The following is a 21,876-nucleotide window of genomic DNA, read 5'->3' on the forward strand; positions in this document are numbered from 1 at the left end:
AATTATCAATAAAGATGACAAAAATAGACTGATTTTACATGTCAAATGTAAAATAACATGAAAAAACTGTAACTGTGAATAAACATAAAATTTCCTTTTTTTTTCACAGAAAAATACAGTTAAAATACATTTGCAAATGTATCATAATTTCACAAATATTAATTTTCTATTTATGAGATTAAACTGTTCATTTAAAGTTTAATACTGTAAAAAAAACAAAAACAAAAAAAAAAAACAGGATAAAATTACTGACAATTAACCGCAAAAGAAGTATTTGTTCTGTAAGTTTAACAAGACTTGTTTGTTAATTGACAAATATCTTGTGTAATTACGGGATGTTTCACAACAAAAATGTTGAATAAATGTATTTTTGTGAACGTATACCATGTATAAGCACTGATAAACTGTCCAAATACAGTTTTTATCAGTGGATTGTACAACTGACTCTCATTGAAAATTATTTATATATATATTTATAGGTAATTTGATTGTTTTAAAACATGAAAATATTCTTTATTAAACATTAAAAAGTCAAAAAATATGCAAAATCTCATGTAAAGTTAGGGAAAAAAACTGTATTTTAATAATGGAAAATTACTGTATTTTTTATGAGATGCTTATTTTCCGTTTTCGGCACCCCTGCTGTACGGTTTTTGTTCGTTTTCTTTTTTTTTTTTTTTTACAGTGTACGGGGGGGGGGGGTTGCACCTTTTTAGTTGGTTTATTTGTACATTATTTATGTATTTAACCTTTATTTAACCAGGAAATATCCATTTGAGATTAAGATGTGAGCATATGACCCCCCCCCCAGGGAGTGTCCACGCCCTAATTATTATTATAAGCACTAATAAGGTGTCATATATGAACTTTCATTTGGGTCCATGACCTTTGACCTTGAGTGACCTTGAAGGGTTAATCTTAAGGTCACAAATGTCTAGATTTCAACAATCTTTTTCTCCATAACTACTTGTTGGAATCATTTAAATTTTTTTATGTAGCTTCCTTGGGAAAATGTCTTCAAAGTTTCTTCACAGTGTTGAGAAATTTAGATTTTTGAATTTTTTATGAGTTTTTGAAATATTAAACATTTGCCTTTACTATAATGGTCCATATTTTAATGGTTTATAACAGGGGTGTCAAACTCATTTTAGTTCAGGGGCCATATTCAGCTAAATTTGATCTGCAGTGGGCCAGACCAGAAAAATAATAACATAATAACCTATAAATAATGTCAACTCCAAATTTTTGTCTATGTTTTAGTGTTAAAAAAAAACCCCATTAAATTATGGAAATACCTACTTTTATAACCTATCCAAAAAAAAAAAAAAAACCCTGAAAAAAATTAAATTTAAATGAAAAAACTTAAGTAAATTTAGTGCAATTTTAACTATATTATTCCTCAACTTTTCATTTCTCCATGTGCGTTATGGATCAGATCTACAAAGACACTAAACACTGAGGAACAGGCAGAAAAATTGTTAAAATTGTGCTTAATTTTCTTTAGACATTTCAGGTTCTTCATATTGTTCAGGTTATTCACATTTTAGTGTTACAGGATAGTTTGTAAATGTAAATATTTTCATAATTTAATGTTATTTTTTGCACTAAAACAAAGAAAAAAAAAGTTGTTAACCCTATTTTTTTTTTTTTTTTTTTTTTTTTTGCTTAATTGAAGATTTTTTTAATTTAATTGAAGATTTTTTTTTTTTTTTTTTTTTGGCTTAATTCAAGGTTTTTTGTTTTTTTTTTTTTACTTCAAGATTTTATTTTATTTTTTTTACTTAATTCAATTTTTTTTTTTTTTGCTAAATTTGAGATTTTTTTGGCTTAATTGAAGATTTTTTTTTTTTTGCTTAATCCAAGATTTTTTCCTTAATTCAAGCAATTTTTTTTAAATTTTTGTTTGTTTTGCTTAATTCAATTCAAGATTGTGGAATTTTTGCACTTGGCAAAAACATCCCAGGGGCCGAACTGGACCCTTTGGCGGGCCACATTTGGTCCCCGAGCCGCATGTTTGACACCCCTGGTTTATACCATGGAAATGGTTACAGATATCAGTATAGTTCCTATTGATCGCTGATAGGAAGTCATGTATGGAGTTCGATTGAATTAGTTGAGTTCTCCTCCAGTGAAAATACCGCCCACTTCTATTGGGAGATTGATCTCCTGCATCAACACCACAGGACTCGAACATAGAGATAAAACCTGACAACGTCACAAAATCAACTTGTTATTGATTCTTGATTGAACATGTCGGTGAGATACAGGGACGTTACTCCTATTTGTTTTGCTTGACAGTTCTTGGCTACAACAGACACAGTAATATGACCACGCTGTTGCCAAAAACCTACAGTTGTATTTTCAACCCTGCATTTACTAGTGATCTGATAGTGGAGTTATTTGATAATCTATGCGACATGTGACGGGGTTAGATCCAGATCTGCAAGCAGCCGCTGTTCAAACTTATTTTAAGTCGTCTATGTAACAAATTTATTACGCACTGAGGAGCAAGTACGGCGTTAAGTAGAAGAGTTTATCTCTGAAATGAGCCATTAAAGTGGGGAGTTATTTTCCACAGTGATTACCTTCAGGAATATACGACACATCATTTCTGACTAATGGAACAAGGCAGCGCACTTTAATTTGACTGCAGCTCAGCCGTCATGCATGTGTGTGTGTGTGTGAGTGTGTGTGTGTGTGTGTGTGTTTGTTTGCAGTGCATTGATGAGTGGCTAATGAAACATACAGCTCTGTGTGATTCCATGCACTTCTGAAATGAGCTCAGAAATCTTCATGTTTGTAGGAAGGAGCTGTTGAGGAGTCATTCCATGTGTCACAGACTGTCTGCTCACATATGCATTCACTGATGTTTCCTTGTGTTTAAGATGCACGCCACTTTAGTAAAGGAGAACAAAACCCAACTCTGTCTCCCAGGAATTTGTGTATAAACTGTAATTACATTATGAGGTTAGTTAAAGACAAATGTTATAGCACAGAATTTCTCAACAGACACATAATTATGTTTGTTTCCGTCCTTTATGATGTGCAGTTTATGATATACTCAGTGCCAATGAAAACGCAACACTTTAATGTGTTTTATTGTTCCTCAGCTGCATCGATATGTTTAAGTCTCACCTGTACAGGGTGGGGAAGCAAAATTTACAATATTTTGAGGCAGGGATTGAAAGACAGTGTATGACCAATTAGTTTATTGAAAGTCATGAGAATTTATTTGCCACAAGAAAATTGACATAATAGAAAATGTTTTTATTCTATGTGTCCTCCTTCTTTCTCAATAACTGCCTTCACACGCTTCCTGAAACTTGCGCAAGTGTTCCTCAAATATGCGGGTGACAACTTCTCCCATTCTTCTTTAATAGTATCTTTAAGAAAGTCGACATTGCTGTGTGATGTTCTATTGGTAGCATGTTCTAAAACGCCCCAAATAGCAGAATCCAGAGGGTTTAGATCTAGGCTAGAAGGCGGCCATAAACATGATTCCCAAAAATTGCTAAAGTTGGATTTGTTGCTGTTGTCAACAAGTGTTTTGGTGTTCTTGTGTAAGATTTGAACTTCAAATCCTATTTTACTGCATTTCTAACGGTCTTGTTGTCTACCTCAAGTTCAATTGCCATTTTTCTCATGGATTTGGTTGGATCCTTTAGGATTTTGGATTTGAGAGCTTTAATAAAAGCTTTGGTACGTTTTTTGTTGCTTCCTCCACTTCCAGACTTTCTCGTAATAGTTTTGCTCATAGTCATTCTCTTCTTTCCATTATAAACAGTCTTTATGGACACTCCAACTATTTTTGAAATCTCCTTTGGTGGGACGAGTGCATTCAGCAAATCACACACTCTTTGACGTTTGCTTTCCTGATTACTCATATGGGCAAAAGTTTCTGAAAAGGTATGGATAATAGTGTTAGGTATGATTATGACATCAATATATGTTTGGTTTCAAAACAATTGACGTCGTGTCTGCTGAGAAAAAACAACTAAATGTTCATTGTAAATTTTGTTTCCCCACCCTGTATAAAATAATCCCAGACAATTTCTTAACAACCTGAGACGGATTGAGCTATTGTCACACTTGAATGAACTTGTCTGCATTCATAAGACTTGTTTTTCTCATTGCTCAGCAATGAACTGCTCAACTTAAGGAACTGTGGTCAGTTAAGGAGTGCTCATGTTCTGTATATAAAGGCAAGCTGAAAAGCAGGAAAATCATTTGCAATAACTCAGCGATGCCAAGACTGACACGTGACCACAGATGCCATACTATGGGGCTCCTGGAGGCCGGAATCTCTGCTCGGCAGGTGGTGCGCCGTTTTGGATGCCATGTGTCCACTATAGTCAGGATGCAACAGAGGCATGAAGAAACTGGCTCAGCTGCAGACAGACCTCGCCCTGGACAAACACGTGTGACCACGCCACAGCAGGATCGCTACATTGAGCTGCAGCACCTCCGGGACCGCTTTGTGACTTTTGGTTTTGGGGGTCCTTGAGTTTCTTTCTTTGTCTTTATTTTTTGTCAACAAATTTGGATGTGATTTTTTATTTTTACTGTATAGAAATGGCCTATGATTAATTCCAAAGAGCTTATGGAATAACAATACTCATCAATTTAAAAAAAATATAAGAACCTTCAAGTGTTGCGTTTTCATTGGCACTGAGTATATCGGCCTAAACAACTTAACTTTGTTATAACCAGGGTTCTGTGATTATTAGAGTATATACAGGGTGGGGAAGCAAAATTTACAATATTTTGAGGCAGGGATTGAAAGACAGTGTATGACCAATTAGTTTATTGAAAGTCATGAGAATTTATTTGCCACAAGAAAATGTCCATAATAGAAAATGTTTTTATTCTATGTGTCCTCCTTCTTTCTCAATAACTGCCTTCACATTCTTCCTGAAACTTGCGCAACTGTTCCTCAAATATTCAGGTGACAACTTCTCCCATTCTTCTTTAATAGTATCTTCCAGACTTTCTCGTAATAGTTTTGCTCATAGTCATTCTCTTCTTTCCATTATAAACAGTCTTTATGGACACTCCAACTATTTTTGAAATCTGCTTTGGTGTGACGAGTGCATTCAGCAAATCACACACTCTTTGACGTTTGCTTTCCTGATTACTCATATGGGCAAAAGTTTGTGAAAAGGTATGGATAATAGTGTTAGGTATGATTATGACATCAATATATGTTTGGTTTCAAAACAATTGACATAGTGCCTGCTGAGAAAAAACAACTTAATGTTCATTGTAAATTTTGCTTCCCCACCCTGTATATACACTACCGGTCAAAAGTTTTAGAACACCCCAACTTTTCCAGTTTTGTATTGAAATTCAAGCAGTTCCAGTCCAATGAACAGCTTGAAATGGTACAAAGGTAAGCGGTGAACTGCCAGAGGAAAAAAAAAAAAAAAGGTAAGATTAAACAAAACTGAAAAATAATGTACATTTCAGAATTCTACAAAAAGGCAAACAAGAAATGGGTTAACAACTTAAAGCTCAGTAGTGGTCGTAGTAAGCAAGTCTCAGTTTCAGCTGTGAAGATAAGACTTCCAGTTGCAGGTTTGATGGGTCCAGTTGCAGCTAAAGCCATTGCTGAGACTTCAGAATAAGAAAAAGAGGCTTGGCAGGGCCATGAAACACCACCAGTGGAAAACTGAAGACTGGAAGAAGGTGTTCTGGACTGATCAAACCTGCAACTGGAAGTCCTCTGTTCACAGTGTAAACTCAGACTTGCTCACTACGACCACTATCTTCTCTGTGCTTTCAGCTGTTGTCCTGTCAGTCTCCTCTCACTCCAGCTGTTGACTCTCTTGTAAACTTGTCTTCTGATTCTGTTGTGTCTTTGGCTCTGCCAGACCTCTTCCGGTCAGCATTTCCCAGTCCAGTTTCTGAGTGCCTTTGGATGGTGAAGGAAACTGGACTTACTGACACCTGGACTTTCTTGGACATTTCTCTGTAGGACACACCTACATTTTTCAGTGTTCTGATGGTCTGTCTCTCTTCTATGGTTCATTGCCTTTTCCTCTTTTCCATTTTTATAGTAACACACTACTTTCTGCAGTACAATACTGTTCAAATAATGCTCACAACGGTATGGTACCAAAGTGTGTTCCAACTCTACTTTTCTGCAGACACAGGGGGTTAGAAGGAATTCACAAACGTTGGGACACCTGGAGGAACTGGTAGCACCAACTTTCCAGGCTTGATCAACCTCCATTGCTGCAGAACTGCTTTAAGTTGTTAATCCATTTCTTGTTCGTCTTTTTGTATAATTCTGAAATGTACATTATTTTTCAGTTTTGTTTAACCTTACTTTTTTTTTTTTTTTTTTTTTTTTACCTCTGGCAGTTCACCGCTTACCTTTGTACCATTTCAAGCTGTTCATTGGACTTGAACTGTTTGAATTTCAATACAAAACTGGAAAAATTGGGGTGTTCTAAAACTTTTGACTGGTAGTGTATATATTAGGGATGCAGATTATTGATTAATTCATTAATCATTTTTTGGTTTGACCTTTTTGATTGATTAACGAGTAAATGATAAGTGGCGATTTTCCTGAGAACCTGAATTTTTCTTTCTATAGGGTCTATAAGAATAAAAGCTAAATATTGGGGGAAACGCTCAGTACGAGACGCTCCGGTCCGATACTGAACTGATACCATATGTGCGCGTATTTAGGCGGGGGTGTGGTTTCGCTCCACCATGTCCCTAAAGTAATTCTAACTCATCAATGCCATGATGCAATGACTATCCCGGCCGTGGCATCGCAGTACGGACAAGCTAGCAGCCTTTGGACAGGTGTGGACAGGTGGACAACTGCCCCCAGTATTCAACTTTAGCGATGAAGCCTTGTTTAGGCAGTGGCGCCCCCTACTGTCGACACAGCAAACACTGCTGTGGGAAAGGGCAATTAACCGACAATATTGTAATTTAATCAAGCAAATTCTTATCGACAATTAATTGATAGTCAGTTAATTGTTTACATCCCTAATACACACACACACACACACACACATACTGTGCATACTATAATATTATATACTATATTATCGTAACATAGTAAACTGCTTAGTTACTTATTATTATTTATTTATTTTTATTTATTCACTACTTTTCCACTTGTTTCTGATAGTACTTTCCAATGTCCAGTTGCATTTTTTGTTTTGTTTCATTTACTGTTTTTTATATTTATGTTATTGCTTTTTTTTTGTGGTGTTTCTTGTGTGTATGCTCGGTGTTGCGCTGCTTTTGGAATCTCAATTTCCTGAGAGCTCTGCCCAAAGGATCAATCAAGTTCAGTCGAATCTAATCTAATCTACAGTTATGGCCAAAAGTTTTGGGAATGCTTTCTCACTGTAAAATTTGCTACTTAATTTGTTTTGTTTTGCGTTTTTTCCATGTGTTTCTGAGGTAGATTGAAGAATACTTAGAAGTACTATATAGGTTTAAATGACTTTTGTTGATAAATAAATCACATTTGAGCAAAGAATCCATTTGTGTCATTGCCAAAACTTCTGTCCATGACTGTAATCTAATTTAATTTAATCTGATTTAACAAATGTATGATTATGTTTAGATATGTGGAGAAAAAAAGTCTCAATTTTTTTTTAACATAATGAATTTTGCTTCTTTTTTATTTTATAAACAGGTGTGTCTGGCTTAGTCAAATGCATAATTATGTCTACTATTTTTTGAATTTTTAGTTTATTTTTTTTTATTTTTATAGTTGTTCTGTGTCTTTTAATCTATTCTTGTATTTGACTCTGTTATTTTGGTTTTTATTTATTTTTCTGTACAGCACTTTGGTCCACTGTGGTTGTTTTAAAGTGCTTTACAAATAAAGTTGGATTGGATTGGATGGAAAATCATTTTGGACCATGTTCAGTGATGCATGACTCAGTTGCTGAAGCAAAACATCAATACCAAGCATCTCCAAAATGGATCCCTTTAGCCTAATAATGTCTGTAATACGAAGGACTAAAACCATGCATGGGAACAAAAAGTAGAGGTTACATTTATTCAGCAACAAATACTTATGATCATAATAATAACTAACATTTGTAAATGTGACATGTTTAGGTGATCAGTTGGGATGTTCCATTCACTTCTGCATGGAATGTATAATTTTTTTTAACCTTCTTAGTTTGCCTTCAAATTGAACATCTTGCTGTCATCATAGATTCTAAAGCTTGCTAAATTTTATGTACAAATATAGTGTGTTTACCATATTTCAAGCAATAGAATCTACGAGGTGGGCAAGAAGTCAAACTTAATGATTTTGCTGTATTTTCCAACATGATATTCAAATGAGTTCAGGTCAAAGGTCATGTTTGGTCATTATATGGAGCTGGATACATATTAAAGAAAATATTTAAGCGTTATATGCATCAGTGTTGGCTGCTCGTCTTTCAGTGAGGGGAAGCTCACTGTCGGCTTACATAAAAAAAAAAAAAAGTCAAGTTATTTAAACATAAATTCGTCCCTCCGTTCCTTTTTAAGAAAATGGTCAGTGACCTTATCGTACCAAGAAAACATTGAAATTATGTTAAATTGAAACAAGGAAGTCCAATGAGTGTGTTTTATTTACAGTGCAAGAAATGAACGAGTCATTTTGTAGTGGTTTCTCTCTTGATTTCACAGCAGAATGTGCGACGGTATTAAACTGAACTCTGTCAAGTGAAGGAGTAGATCTGAAAATAGCTGTCAATCAAACGGGATTCAGCCTTTCGACTGATCCTCCAATCAGCACGAGGAAGCCCAGCATCCAGCCCAGCTGAGCTCCGTCCACAGCTCCATTCACCCCCAGAGACGCCGAGCATCCGGGGGCGGGACAACATCGTCCAATTTATTGTCCAGTTTTGAGACAGTGAAAAAAACTGTTCCACTTTGTCCCATAGAAGTGTATGGACGCTGAGCATCTACGAACAAATGCACTGAGCAGAGATCGAATGAGAAAACAGCGCAACGGGAATGTATGAGAAGTGAACAACATCAAGTCTGCTGATTTGTGATAAAGCTGATTCTGAACGAACTCGTCTGTGAGATTAACTTGTTCTAACACATTTGTAGTCAATAAAATGTCAACACAACCGTACGTATTTGACCATTTAATTTTCGTAATTTTAGGGGAAGCTGAACTTCCCTTGCAGTCTATGAGAAATCACCTCTGATATGCATGAATGATATAGAAGTGGATCAAATTGCGTAAGAGCTTTGGTGTGATTTTAAGGAAATATTTCTGGTACAAGGTGATGGTAAATGGGGGGTGAGTTCAGCTGTTCCTGTAGCAGCATCTGGAGGTTTAGATAGTTGGAGAAGATCAATATATGGCATCAGAAGATGGATCCTTCTAGGAATCATCTTTGAAATTCAACTATTTTTTCTTAAGTCTATGAAAGTGGTAGAGGTAGGGACAGAAAGGACACAAACCCTTTCACAGTACGAATTCTGACATTAAGTTTATTCACATAATTGATGATTTTTCCCACTTTTGGGTGCAACAAAAACACATTAACATTTAGCCATTCCATTTGTCAGATGGTTTGATGATGCTGTACTTCCAAGCTATCTGCTAGAAGTACACTTCCCATGAGCCACAAATATAAATCCAACAACCTTTACTTCAGTTCAGAGGTTCAGAGTTACATTAACCTTTCACCAAGAGCTTGTGTTGAAGACGGCAGAGTCAGACCCCTGCATTCAGTCCGCTCCATTACATCCCAAAGATTCTTAATGGGGTTCAGGTCTGGGCTCTGTGGAGTCCAATCCATGTGTGAAAATGGTGTCACATGCTTTCTGAACCACTATTTCACAGTTTGACCCTGATGAATCTTGTCATTATCATCTCAGAATACACTTGTGTGGAATGTCCATGAGGGAAGAAAATATCCAAATCCAAAAACCTGGTCAAACCTCAAATGCTTTTCCAGGAACAGATCTCAGTTTGGTGATGTCCATGGGCTTTCGGCAGTCATTGGATGCAAAGAATTGTTTTTTTTTTTTTTACATCAGAGTATTAAAAGCAATCATCATAGTGACAAAGAAAAGTACAATGTTGCAATGTCCAGTATTCTCAGTGGAAACACTGCATAACTTAGGGCCACCTGCTGTGTAACTGGTCAAACATGTCAAACTTGTTGTTTCCTTCACTGCCCACTTATTGATGAGTCAGAGACTTGCTGTCTACCTTTTCTTTAACCCTTTCATGCATAGTGGTCACTACAGTGGACAGTTATTCTCTAGCTGTTCTCTTGTATATTCATGGGTTTTTTTGTTTTAGTTCTATATCAGTCAACAGAGTGGACACTTAGGCATCATGTAACTTTGCTTTTCTTGATAAACCTGACATGCAGTGAGATGTTTGAGTGTAAACCAATTGCTGATTGTTAATAGACTGTAATTATCATTTTTTCTTAACAAAATGTTTTTGTTTTTTTTTGTATATTATCTCCATGAAGTGAGTAATAATTAGTATTAGAGTATGTTTAAATATGAGAAAACATCAGATTAGCTGCATTAAAAGTGTTTTTATTTCATAGTTTTCACACAGTAGATCAGTAAATACACGTTTCTTGGTTTCAAAAATTAAATGTATCATATCCATCTGAGCGGACATTTTTGCAACTCCCTGAAAAACAGGTTCATATAAAAATGTTAATCACATTGGGGGTTTTTTCATGCCTAAAGAGGAATAAAAACAGGGAAGAAAAATTGTGATTAAGGTTCTCATAATTCATGCATGAAAGGGTTAAGGAAACACTAGCAAATTCACTGACCAAGTGATCTCTTTTTAGGTGTCAAACATGCGGCCCGGGGGCCAAATCCGTCCCGCCAGAGGGTCTAGTCCGACCCCTGGGATGAATTTGTGAAATGCAAAAATTATACCAAGATATCAACAGTCATTTTAGTTCAAGTTCCACATTCAGATGAATTCAATCTCATAATAACCTATAAATAATCCCAACTCCAAATTTTTCTCTATGTAAATATAAATATTTTCATGTGTTTACATTGAAACAAAGTATAATTTCGCAAAAAAAAACTGAATAACCTGAACAAATATGAACAATCTGAAATATCTTAACCTGTTTAACCCTGACCATATTTTCAGGGGAAAAATGCCTAAAAAGACATACCCAAAGTAAATGAAGAATTACTTATAATACTTATAATAATAAGGTTCATATGGATGTTCTTGGTGTCTATGGACATTTACAGACCTCACAGAATCTATTCCCATTGTCTAAAATATTGTATCAATTACTATGCCGGAGGAAACTGTAACAAACTAAAAGAGAAATTAGAATTTTTTATCCTCACCTGTTTTTTTTCGATGAAATGCCTAAATTAATTGTTCGTGTCGGAGATTTTTTAATAGCGTATATTTCAGCCCACAAAGATTAAAAATCATGTTTGAACATTAAAGTTTGCACTAAAATACACTTTTGATGTACTTTTATTAACATTAGGGTCTAAACTTTGAGCAAAAGTTGAAAAAGACATCCATTGTCCTGATTTATTATATTTTTATAGTAGATGAATATTAATATAATTTTTTCGGCCCGCGGGTGGGCTGATAGGGCTAAAGGGTAAGAGAAGTGCAATTTTAATAATATTCCATCTGTTACTAAATATTTTGTGTGTTTGTAGATCTACTGTGAGCTGTAAGTTATAATGTACATGTGGAAATGATGAAGTAAAGCATAACAGTGTTAAAATGACAATTTTTTTTTTTTTGTTTGTTTTTCAGTTTGTTCATGTTATTCACATTGTTTGAAAGGAAAGTTTGTAGATGTAAACATTTTCATAATGTAATTTTACTTTTTTCACTGTAAAACATAGAGAAAAGTTTGGAGTTGACATTATTTATATATTATTATGTTATTATTTTACTGGCCCAGCCCACTTCAGATCAAATTTAGCTGAATGTGGCCCCAGAACTAACATGAGTGTGACGCCCCTGGTTTAAGATAAAATGTGTACATAGGTGGAGTTTAAGAAGTAACCAATTAGTTGGTAGTTAATCTAACATGGGAAAAGACTAAACATATATAAGCTTTGAAAATTCTTCTGTTGGTCAGATGGCAGGGGGCAAGGCTTTGGATGATTGATTGCAGTCTGTTGTCTCAATATTCTTACATGTAACAATATATTTGCTTTAACCCCAATTCAGTGAGTTTTTGTGTTCTTGCTTCAAAATGGTGTCCAGAGTGCTAGAAACTTCCATGACAATAGTTCATCCTTAGTAGTTTTAGGGTACGTTTACACGGCAACACTCCGCAAAGATTTCTCCTTTGCGTTATAAAATCATTCCGCGTTAAGACGAAGCCGCTAGGATAATGATCTGCGTTAACATGAGTTCGCGACGACTGCTGAATACGCTGTAGTGGCCATGCCAGACCAGTAGCTGGCGATGTAGAGCTGTAGTGAAACACACGCCTGCGCACAAACGATTTCCGGTTTAGACAGCCTTTAAATGAGGAGAAGAAGAAGAAGAAGAGGCGGACAACACTATTTACAAACAACAATGGCGAGTGGTCGTACAAAGACGCAGGACTTCTTTGTCTGGACAGATGAGCTGAGCACAGTTAGCAGCACGTATGTTGTTCTGAAACCGGCCATTGTTGTTGTGGTTGTTCCTTCTTTTTCTGCAGCTTTATTGTGTCATAGATGCTGGCAAACCAGCTTGGAGGCGCATTACCGCCACCAACTGGCCTGGAGTGGGTTAACTGGCGGTTCTTGGCTGCGCGCGCATGCGGTGACGTCATATTTTACCCCGGAACGCTCCGATTCGCGTTAACACAGAGCTGAAATGCGGAGCGTATCGATAACATTCCACCCTGGACCCTGGTATCAAAAGTTTCCGGATTCAAGCACTCTAGGCACCGTTTCCATGTTAACAGAAGGCTAATCCGCCATGAAATCTTCCCGGAGTCGACTGAATCCTACGCTGTGTAAACGGCCCCCTAAGTAGTAGTTCAACTGAAGTAGTTTTGTTCTTGAAAACGTTTTGTCTCCCTCACTGTAAGCCCAGATAAGTAGAGTTTTCTCAAAAAAATTGAGGCAAGTGATTGCACTTAAATGATTTGAGTAATGATCGACTAATCAACTGGTTTAAGTAGGTTCAACTTTAATGCTAAAAGTATTGAACTTAAACTATTAAGTAGAGAACACTAAAAGACAAGTTATTTGTACTTTAAATCTGTTGTAAAAATCAACCCCACTGTCCAACCAATCAACTCAGCATTTTAGGTTACACTGATTCATTTTCTCAATTGCAGCCTTATTAACCCTTTCATGGATACTGGTCACTACAGTGGACAGCTATTCTACAGCTGTTCTCTTGTATATTCATGGATTTTGTTGTTTTTTGTTGTTTTTTGTGTTTTTTTACACATATCTTTATTAAAGTTTTAAGACACTACATATCTTTTCTGACGTGACTTGGTAACCTTGTGTAGATCTCCCCTGAGCATAAACCCCCAAAATCACAAGCCCCCCCCCCAGAGTTTTCACAAAATTTATCAGTAAATACATGTTTCTTTGCTTCAAAAATTAAACGCATGGTGTCCAGCTGATTATTATTATTATTATTATTATTATTATTATTATTATTATTATTATTATTATTATTATATTTTATTGTTACTTTTTAAATGTTTTTTTTAATTTTTATTTATTTTATCTATTTATTTATTTTTTATAAGACATTTTTCAATTACATTGGGTTTTTTTTTGTGTTTTTTTTTCATGTTTAAAGAGAAATGAAAACACTCAGGTAAAAAATCTTGATTAAGGTTCTCATAATTTGTGCATGAAAGGGTTAATTTATCATTGATTAAACAACTTTTTTTAAGTTAATCAAACTCAAAATCCTATTCCTGACCATAATAATTTTTAACTTATTCAACTTAATATATTGTAGTATGAATGGAAGTTAGCACAATGTCATTTACCAGTACGGGACATACTTTTAATTTGATAATACTTTAAGCTTTCCAATGTACAACAACAGCCTTAGATGAACAGTAAAGCCATTGTTCTTCCTCTGGCTCTGACTCATGGTGCAGCTCTACAAAAATACAAAAACAAACACAAAAAGACCAATAAACACTGCCATACACACATTAAATCCAAATTAACACTAACACCACAACCCCGCTGAACCCCTGCACAGAAAAATAACACATTTTCAACAACATTCCCAATACCCACAATGCAATGTGACGATAAAAAGGTGTGGTCATGACTAAAACTTAGTGATTTAATTCCATTCAACTTCAACTTTTTCGTACTTTCAACTATGTCTACAAATTAGTAGAATACACTTAACATTTAATAGTAACATCATAAAACTTCAATCATTTAAGTGCATTGTAATTAAAGCATTTTAGTAAATACAAATTCCGGGCTTACAGTGCTAAACATAGATGTTTAAGGCAGAAATCTATTAATGGGACTGACTGACGTTGACTTATGGGTCTATTCTGGAACACATGAGATTGTAAAAAATATGTCTGCAGTATCTAAATCAGTGTTTTTTAACCTTGGGGTCTATGTGGGGTCACCTGGAATTCAAATGGGGTTGCCTGAAATTTCTAGTAATTGATAAAAAAAAAAAAAAAAAAACAAACAACTTACTAAAAAAAATATATGGTGAGTTGAGAGAGACAATCACAATCCATAAAAGACATGACAAATTCTGAAGCCGAAACTGAAGCACTGTGGTTCTGTTTATCTGTCAAATGTTCATTGTGGTCGGTTTCAGATGCTGCAGCTCTTTCATAATTCATAGTTTGAGTTCTTGTTTGTTCAGTATTAATTGTCAGCCTTGGAAATCCAAACTGGACTGACTGTACATCAGTGGCGGCTGCTCGTCCTTCAGACAGGGGAAGCTCATTGTCGGCTTACATCAAAAAAAATTGTCAAGTTATTTAAACATACATTCGGTCCTCCGTTCCTTTTTAAGAAAATGGTCAATAACCTTATCGAACCAAGTAGGCGTCTTTTCCAGGGACTGGACCAGTGTCCTCTCTGCTTAGATTGCCTTGGCCCATTGTGTTGTGGGTGTCAGACTTCAGCCTTTTTAAACAGGAGATGTTCCTTTCACTCCGACCTAGCCGACAGTTTGATTGATTTAACTATCTACAAAAACGATATTAAACACTAACAAGAAATGATTAAATTATGTAAGTGAAACAAGAAAACGCTGAAATTATGTTAAATTGAAACAAGGAAGTCCAATGAGTGTGTTTTTTTACAGTGCAAGAAATGAACGAGTAATTTCGTAGTGGTTTCTCTCTGATTTCACAGCAGAATGTGCGACAGTATTAAACTGAACTGTGTCAGTGAAGGAGGAGATCTGAAAATACCTGTCAATCAAACGGGATTCAGCTTTTCGACCGATCCTCCAATCAGCACGTGGGATTCTGACGTCCAGCCCGGCCGAGCTCCGCCCACAGCTCCATTCACCCCCAGAGACTCCCGGCGTCTGGGGGCAGGACGACATCGTGGCATTTATCCAATTACCGCCCAGTTTTGAGACAATGAAAAAAACTGTTCCACTCAGTCCCATTGAAGCCCAGAGACGCCCGACGTCTACGGACAAATGCACTGAGCAGAGATGTATGAGAAAACAGCGCAACGGGGATGGATGAGAAGTGAACAACATCGCGTTTGTTGATTTGTGATAAAGCTGATTCTGAACAAACTCATCTGTGAGATGAACGTGTTCTAACACATTTGTAGTCAATGAAATGTCAACACAACTGAACATATTTAACCATTTAATTTTCGTAATTTTAGGGGAAGCCGGGCTTCCCTTGCAGTCTATGAGAAATCGCCACTGCTGTAATAATAATAATAATAATAATAATAATAATAATAATAAACTTTATTTGTATAGCACCTTTCATACAGAAATTGTAGCCCAAAGTGCTTCACATTGATTGAAAAAATACAATATTAAAATACATTAAGAGTTGATTATACATCAAGAAATAAAATGAAATTTGAGAGAAATACAATAAAATAAAAATAAATATAAAAACAGCGCACATTAAAATATTTGATTATGCATAGAATTTTTGAAGTGCAAGAAAGAAGATGAAATTTGAGAGAAATACAATAAAATAAAAATAAAAGCAGCGCACATTAAAATATTTGATTATGCATAGAATTTTTGAAGTGCAAGAAATAAGATGAAATTTGAAATACAATAAAATAAAAAATAAAAACAGAAATACAATAAAATAAAATAAAAATAAAAACCGCACATTCCTGGTTCCTGAATTGTACATATGCTGTACATATCCTGACCAAGGAAAATCAAATTCTCACTTTGTGCAGTAATCTACACCTGGATTTACTGCCTCCGTCCATAATAATATACATTATATAGCCTAAATTTCATCTAAAATTAACTTTTATTTGCAACATAGTAGCGACATCAAGGCGTTACTTTATCGGTTTTAATGATAGGCAAAAAAACCGATAACGATATTCACCGATATTACATTGTTATGCCAATATCGGGCCGATAATAATATCGGTGGGCCAATATTATCGGACATCCCTAATTTTAGATATGGATAGATTGTACCCCTGTGAAAAATTTGAAAATGACCCTCAAAAGTGCTTGCACCTCTCCAAGGGGGTCCGCCCCACAGTTTGAGAAACACTGATTTAGCACAACATCATGTTATAAAAAAAGAATGAATTTCAGATGAACCAGACACTTCAGTTGCGTAATGCACTATTAAAGGGTTGGTGTTGATTTGCATTAACGTCATTGCATTAACCATACTGCAAAATGTTAAAGGTAGACCAAAAGGAAAAGTATCCTACCATATAATTATATTGCCAGTTTATGGACCTTGTGACAAAGAACCTAACACATGCATGCATATTTGTGTGTTTGATCCAGGAAATGGAGAACAGGGTAAGGCGTTCCCTCTGTCGGAAACTGACAGAGTGGATCAGGCCTACAGGGAAAATGGATTTAACATCTACGTCAGCGACCGGATCTCCCTCAACCGCTCCCTGCCCGACATCCGCCATGCAAAGTGAGTAAACGCACCTTTAAAGTTTTGTTTGTACATTATTTATTTATTTAACCAGGAAAAATCCCATTGAGATTAAGAACCTCTTTCACAAGGGAGTCCTGGCCGATAGGCAGCACTGAATACAACACCCAGTTACAAGATTACACAGTTACATGTGTAATCTTGCAAAAAAAAAAAAAAAAAAAAAGGGAAAGAAAAGAAAAGAGAAAAAAAAGGGGAAAAAAAGAGGAAAAAAAGGAAAGAAAGAAGAAAATAGGGGGAAGAAAAAGAAAAAAGTGTGCCGGACGATATGCAACACCCCCCCCCCTCCTGCCCATAAATCTTAATCTGTTTAAGGGGTGTGTGTGTGTTGGGGGGGGGGGGGGGGGGGGGGGGGGGGGGGGTATGTGTCGTTGATGTGTGCTTGCAGAGAGTGTCGTTGTCCCCCCTCCCCCAGTTGAGAACCTCTGCTCTAAATCAACAATGATATCAGATCACTATCAGGTATCAACTGCTACGTAGGACCCCAGCATCGGTATCAGCATCAGAACTGAAAAAGTTGAATCTGTGAATCCCTACACTGTAAAAAAAAAAAATATGTAATTTAACAAAATTTTTACTGTTTATTTTACAGATTTTTCCTGTATTTTTAAGATACAGGAAAATATCAATGAAATGACAGAAACAGACTGTGATTTTACATGTCAAATGTAAAATAACACAAAAAACTGTAACTGTGAATAACCATGAAATTTCCATTTTTTTAAAAGAATTTTTTTTTCTTTTTTCACAGAAAAATACAGTTAAAATACATTTGCAAATGTGTCATAATTTCACAAATATTTACTTTTCATTAATGAGATTAAACTGTTAATTTAAAGTTTAATACTGAAAAAATAAATAAATAAATGAAATAAAACAGGATAAAATTACTGACAATTAACTGTTACAGAAGTATTTGCTCTGTAAGTTTAACAAGACTTGTTTATTAATTGACAAATATCTTGTGTAATTATGGGAGGTTTCACAACAAAAATGTTGAATAAATGTATTTTTGTGAATGTATAACATGTATAAGCACTGATAAACTGTTCAAATACAGTTTTTATCAGTGGATTGTACAACTTAGTCTCATTGAAAATTACTTATACATACATACATTTATTTATTTATAGGTAATTTGATTGTTTTAATACATGTAAATATTCTTTATTAAACATTAAAAAGTAAAAAAAAAAAAAAAAAAAAAAAAAAAAAAAAGCAAAATCTCATGTAAAGGTAGGGGAAAAACTGTATTTTAATTATGGAAAATTACCATATTTTTATGAAATGGTTATTTTCTGTTATTTTGCAGTATTTTTTCGGCACCTCTGCTGCTGGAACATTACTGTTTTTTTGGTTTTTTTTTTTACAGTGTAGCTTGGGCTTCAACAGTTAAGGACCAGTGTCATTCATTTTCTTTTACTAATTAACTCAATACTTAAATGTAAATATACTTAAAAGCACAGACCTGACATGACCTTTTTACTTTTCTATCACACAGAACAGGTACAGTCTCAACCGAAAAGGTAGGCACACAAGTATAAATGAACAGAAAGTCAAGGTTTTGGGAAAAAAAATCGCACTTTTGAAAAAGTCTTTAATTTTTCATGGATAAAGAGCAAACACCCTGACATGGAGCATTACATTAAATTGCATCCTCATCACATACGCATTTTAGAAATGGAAAGCTTCTCCTTTTTGACTTTTTTCAGCGTACTTCTCCTTCAGGTAAACATTGGAAATGATTCTTCAGACTTAGACCCTCTAAAATCCACTCGCATCCATCTCCGTAGGAATTGCAGGTCATGCAGAGGCGGTTCGCTGTTTGTGAACGACTACCTTTGGGGCTTCTGTTGAATGAGGAAAAAGTGATAAAATAACAACCTTTATTCAAGTTCTCAAATTCCTGTCAGAAAAAGCACAGCCTGTCAAGACTGCTTTGAGTCGGGCGTTTTCCTTCAATCACAGAAAGCATTCTGAAAGGCCTTTAATCACAGCTTCCTTTGTCTTACAAGAACTTTCCACTGACACTTGACCCTCCCTTGTCTTTTATGTGGGATGTATATTTGAACACCAGTCTGCCGCTTTCTCCCAGAGGGCCCATTCGTTTTATCTGTGTTTATAAATGTAGACCTTCTTTGACCTTACACATCTAACAGCCTGGCCCCTTCCCCGCTGTCAGATACTGAGAATAAACGCAATATACAAATAGCTTAATTTACACACAAGTTGCATTTACTATAAAAGCCTATTCATGGCAAGGTTATTATCATAAACGAAATGACGAAAACTAGGATTGAAAAAACATTTTCGTTAACTGAAATAAATAAAAACTATAACTACACTGTAAAAAAAAAAATCCTGTTGTTTTTACAGAAAAAACACTGGCAGCTGTGGTTTCCAGAACAATACTGTTAAAAACACATCCAACTATAAGCATATTTACAGAATAACATGTAGATATAACATTTTAAACATGTAGATTTAACATTTTAAACATCTATATTTAACACTGGATTTAAATGGTAAATGGTCTGCACTTATTTAGCACATTTTCTACACCTTCATGGTGTCCACAGTTCTTTCCAAATCCACCCTGTCCTACTGTGACTACTTTAAGGTTTAGTGTCTTCCATGTGAACTTTGACATATGGACAATCAGAGCCAGGATTCGAACCACCAACCCTTTGGTTATTGGATGAGACGCTCTACCACCTCTATCGACCCATTCATTTACAAATTTAAAATGTTACATTGTTAATGTTTACTTTTTAATACTTTCTCTATCTATCTATCTATCTATCTATCTATCTATCTATCTATCTATCTATCTATCTATCTATCTATCTATCTATCTATCTATCTATCTATCTATCTATCTATCTATCTATCCATCCATCCATCCATCCATCCATCCATCCATCCATCCATCTATATATATATATATATATATATATATATATATATATATATATATATATATATATATATATAAAGCAAATATGCCGTTATTTCATCATTATGGTCTTTGCAATTTAAATGGCACCACATTGTTTTTCAATGTACAGTTTTATTTTCTAAAAACAATAGAAATACATAATTTCTACATACAAATCTGGTTTTGTTCACATACTCCTCCTGTAAAAACTACAGCTATATTTGATTTAATTGTTAACACAAAAATCTTCTCAAATGAACAACTTTGCATTATATTATCATTTACAGTTTTTTTATGTTGCAATTTTATAACTTTTTGTTGTTAATTCTACAGTTATTTTTTACAGTGTAAAAGAAAAAAAACGATAACTTACTGAAACTGTATTGTGTGCTTATAAAACTAATTAAAACGTATAAAAATTACGGATAAAATTCCCTTCGTTTTCATCTTTGTCAGTGTCGGACTGATACGAAAGTGAATTATTTCACTCTAGCAATTTTAGCTAGCGGCACCATACGACACTTCACGGTCCGTTACTTCTCATCACTTGTTTAGTCGCCTTCTGGTCCCCACTCTACCTGGAAACATGGAAACTAAAGTTGGGAGAAAGCAGCAGAGTCCTGTCTGGGATTTATTTGAATACGACAGCGTAGAACAGGGGTGTCAAACATGCGGCCCGCAGGCAAAATCCGGCCCGCCAAAGGGTCCAATCCGGCCCGTGGGAGGAACTTGCATAGTGTAAAAAATTACACTGAAGATAAAATCAACCAAGAGTGTTGAACTAGTTTTAGTTCAGGTTCCACAAACAGACCATTGTGATCTCAAGGAAAATAATAACATAATCACCTATAAATAATGACTCCAAATTTTCTTCTTGGTTTAATGTGGAAAAAAAAAAAAACATGTTATGCTGATGAATAATGACATCTTCAAAATGTTCTCCTTGTTATAGTGCAGAAAATAACATTAAAAAAAAAACAAAAAAAAACAAAAAAAACATTAAATTATGAAAATATTTACATGAACAAATTATCCTTTAATAATAAAATGAAAATAACCTAAAATGTCTCAAGAAAATTAAGTGTAATTTTAATAATATTCCGGTTGTTACTAAGTGTTTTGTGCCTTTGTAGAACTGATCCATAATGCACATGTATAAGTTGAGGCATAATATTGTTATAATTGCACTTAATTTTCTTAAGAAATTTCATTTTTTTCAGGTAATTCACATCTTTTTTGTTTGGATAGTGTGTAAATGTAAATATTTTCAAAATTTAATGTTTTTGATTTTTTTTTTTTTTGTTTCGTTTCTTTTGCACTAAAACGAAGAGGAAAAAAACAGGAGTTGTCATTATTTATCAGTTATTATGCAATTATTGTTTTTGGTCTGGCCCACTTGACGTTAAATTGGCCTGAATGTGGCCCCTGAACTACAATGAGTTTGACACCCCTGGGGTAGAAGATAAAAGATATGAAAAAGCTAAAATTAACACTAAAATCAAACTAAAGCTAAGCATTTAGACGAAGAAAAAAAAAGGAAACTAATAAAAACTAGAAAACCTGCTCTAAAAATGAATTAAAACTAACTGAATTGGAGAAAAAAAAGTCAAAACTAAATAAAACTAAACTATAATGAAAAATCCAAAACTATTATAACCTCGATTTATGGACATGTAATTGCTCTTGCAACAAATAAGGCATTTGATTCAAATTCTCACCACAGATGTAAAGATGAGTTTAGCTAGCCGCAAGATGACACAAATGTGACTATTTAGCATTGACCAGAACACCGCTGTGAAACACTCTGACCAGGGCCCCTCCCATCCCCATCACGGACTG

At 34.9% G+C, this 21,876-nt stretch overlaps 1 protein-coding gene across 1 annotated transcript in view; it reads left to right on the forward strand.

The window, feature by feature from the left end:
- LOC115432778 (polypeptide N-acetylgalactosaminyltransferase 10-like) overlaps positions 1-21,876 on the forward strand; it is a 268,778-nt gene that overhangs the window by 77,173 nt on the left and 169,729 nt on the right. The window contains exon 3 of the mRNA XM_030153782.1: positions 16,940-17,078. Within this exon, the coding sequence (XP_030009642.1) occupies positions 16,940-17,078 (139 nt within the window). The remainder of the gene's footprint in view (positions 1-16,939; positions 17,079-21,876) is intronic.

This window comes from Sphaeramia orbicularis, chromosome 14 (assembly GCF_902148855.1).
Source record: "Sphaeramia orbicularis chromosome 14, fSphaOr1.1, whole genome shotgun sequence".
In the NCBI taxonomy this organism is placed as follows: Eukaryota; Metazoa; Chordata; class Actinopteri; order Kurtiformes; family Apogonidae; genus Sphaeramia; species Sphaeramia orbicularis.